The sequence below is a fragment of the Diachasma alloeum genome, unplaced genomic scaffold (assembly GCF_001412515.2).
Source record: "Diachasma alloeum isolate Michigan unplaced genomic scaffold, Dall2.0 Dall_scaffold_00212, whole genome shotgun sequence".
NCBI lineage: Eukaryota > Metazoa > Arthropoda > Insecta > Hymenoptera > Braconidae > Diachasma > Diachasma alloeum.
Window position 1 is genome coordinate 656,997 of NW_021680377.1, and position 2,043 is coordinate 659,039.

The window sequence follows — 2,043 nt, forward strand, 5'->3', positions numbered from 1 at the left end:
CTAGGTTATAAGGTGGGGGAGGAGAATTGAAATTTAATTTCTGTTGCAAGGTTTTTTTTTGAAGACGAGGAAATTGTTCGGAGGCCATTTACTGCTCATTTACTGCTGAAAAAAATTGAAATTTTTTGAGTCGAGGGGACGTCAAGCTCACGTGGTTGGAAGGAAAAAGAATTGAAATTAAATTTTAGTTTCAAATTTTTTTGGAAGCTAGGAAAATGTGATTTTTTTTGGCAAATTCTTGAAAGATTACTATTTACTGTTGCGAAAAATTGAAATTTCATGCAGAGCTGCCTAGTAATTTTTAGGACAGTGTCATTAAATTTGATTGAGAGGAAAAATGACGAAATTTGAATGAAATTTCGCATTTTTAAGCCTCAGAAAAACGATAATTCCTCAAATTAATTGAATTTCGAATGAAAAAATGAATATTTAGTGCCAAATTGGATGAGATTTTCAATTATCTGAATTTTTCCGACTCCTACTAATTTTAGTAGAATAATTGAACTTGAATTTGCAATTTCCATTGATTTTCTCCATAAAATTGTCAATTTTCAACGACGAAATTCCCTTAAATTCCAGTAGACCACAACGAGTCGAAAAATTGAAAAAAAAAGAATTAGAATTCAATTTCAACAATTAAAATTCAATTAAATTCTATTAAAATTCAATACCATTAAATCTCAATTTAATTTTTTTTGTGCAAACTCCAAAAACATGAAATATTTATTATTAACCACAAAAGAATCACTATTGATTCCTCAAAAACTAACACAAAAAACTTATTTTTTTACAATTAACATCCGCGTAAAAACGTGCGAAAAATGCCCGAAATCAGAAAATGTTCCTCGGAACATTGATCCGTTATATCATGTCGTCAAAGATGGAAGCTGCTGTCATATTCTGCACATAAAGTTTGGCCTGCTCGACCAACTCCTGTCCGCTGGCAATACCCTGTTTGGAGCTCTCCTGAGCTGTGCCCAAGGCTTCCCTCACCGTTTCCCTAGCCGAGTCCATGGCCCGACTAGCGACGTCTTGCGCGTAGTCCCAAGCCTCTCCTGCCTTTTCTTTCACACCGTCCAAAGCCTCCTGAGCCCTCTCCTGAAACGTCTTATCTGGCACCGGTAGTCCCTGCGCATCGAACACTATTTCAAATTCAGTGCTTTTTGATGTCGAGGATAAAACTGTAGTTTGAAGGAGAATAACTCGGAATACAATTGGCTGAGAACTCAAAAGTTATTCAAACTATTTGAATTCAGTGAAATAATTATTCAAGTTGAGCGACTGAATGCGCTGAGGGAAATATTATCTTTCGTCCTGTTTGTTTCGTCGTAAAAACCCTTAAATTCCACCGAATTTCCAACCGCCTGAAATTCCTTGGAATTCCAGTGAAATAATATCTTAAAAAATTATTTGTGTCCTAAATAATAGTTACGGGGCGTGTATTCATCCACATTTGGTCAATGTATTGGCGAAATCCCACGAAAAACAACCGAATTGACACAGACCGAATAATTCACCTCTCCCACCCCCGAAGTTATAAATAAAATCAACTCCACTGTTACGAATTTATGAACACACCTGAACAAGGACAGAAGAAGTAACGAGAAAAACCCACGTCATATACATCTTCATGACTCGAGTATCAGCGATACACTGGTGTCCAGCTGTGGTTCATAATTCTGACATAGTTTGTGTCCCTGATACCGTCAGTAGCATTAATCACAGCTTATCCAGATAATCGTATTCATTGTGGAGTCTGAAGCCGGATGGAGCGCACGCAATTGTCATGTGAAGGCAAATTGTGGCCACATCAGGAGTACAATAGAATGGGTTATATCGAAGGATGGAGTTGTAACGTCAGAGGTGGCACTGGGAGAATTATCGCGGTTAATTATGCCCAAGGCGCTGGGGTAATTCCTATTGATGACTCGTGGTTATTGAAATTGGGGAGATACTCGGCTGTAATTATTCCGCGGTATTCTCGCGTGTTTTTTTTTTCAGGCTCACTGGCGCGAGGAGCGGAGCAATTATCAGGGAGATCAT

General features: G+C 37.9%; 1 protein-coding gene across 1 annotated transcript; it reads right to left on the reverse strand.

Moving 5' to 3' along the window:
• Positions 1 to 682: 682 nt before the first annotated feature.
• LOC107036924 lies at positions 683 to 1,656 on the reverse strand. Its single transcript, XM_015255186.1, has 2 exons — positions 1,579 to 1,656; positions 683 to 1,128 (listed from the first exon to the last, which is right to left on the reverse strand). The coding sequence occupies exons 1-2, from the start codon at positions 1,630 to 1,632 to the stop codon at positions 862 to 864; spliced, it is 321 nt and encodes a 106-aa protein (XP_015110672.1). The 5' UTR covers positions 1,633 to 1,656; the 3' UTR covers positions 683 to 861.
• Between the last annotated feature and the right edge of the window lie 387 nt (positions 1,657 to 2,043).

What these genes read in the sequence shown, in the direction of transcription:
- LOC107036924 (XM_015255186.1), bottom strand. Translation starts at nt 1,632, where the DNA reads ATGAAGATGTATATGACGTGGGTTTTTCTCGTTACTTCTTCTGTCCTT. An exon ending in CTTCTTCTGTCCTTGTTCAG is followed by an intron (nt 1,129 to 1,578) that starts GTGTGTTCATAA and finishes TTCGATGCGCAG; the next exon opens with GGACTACCGGTGCCAGATAA.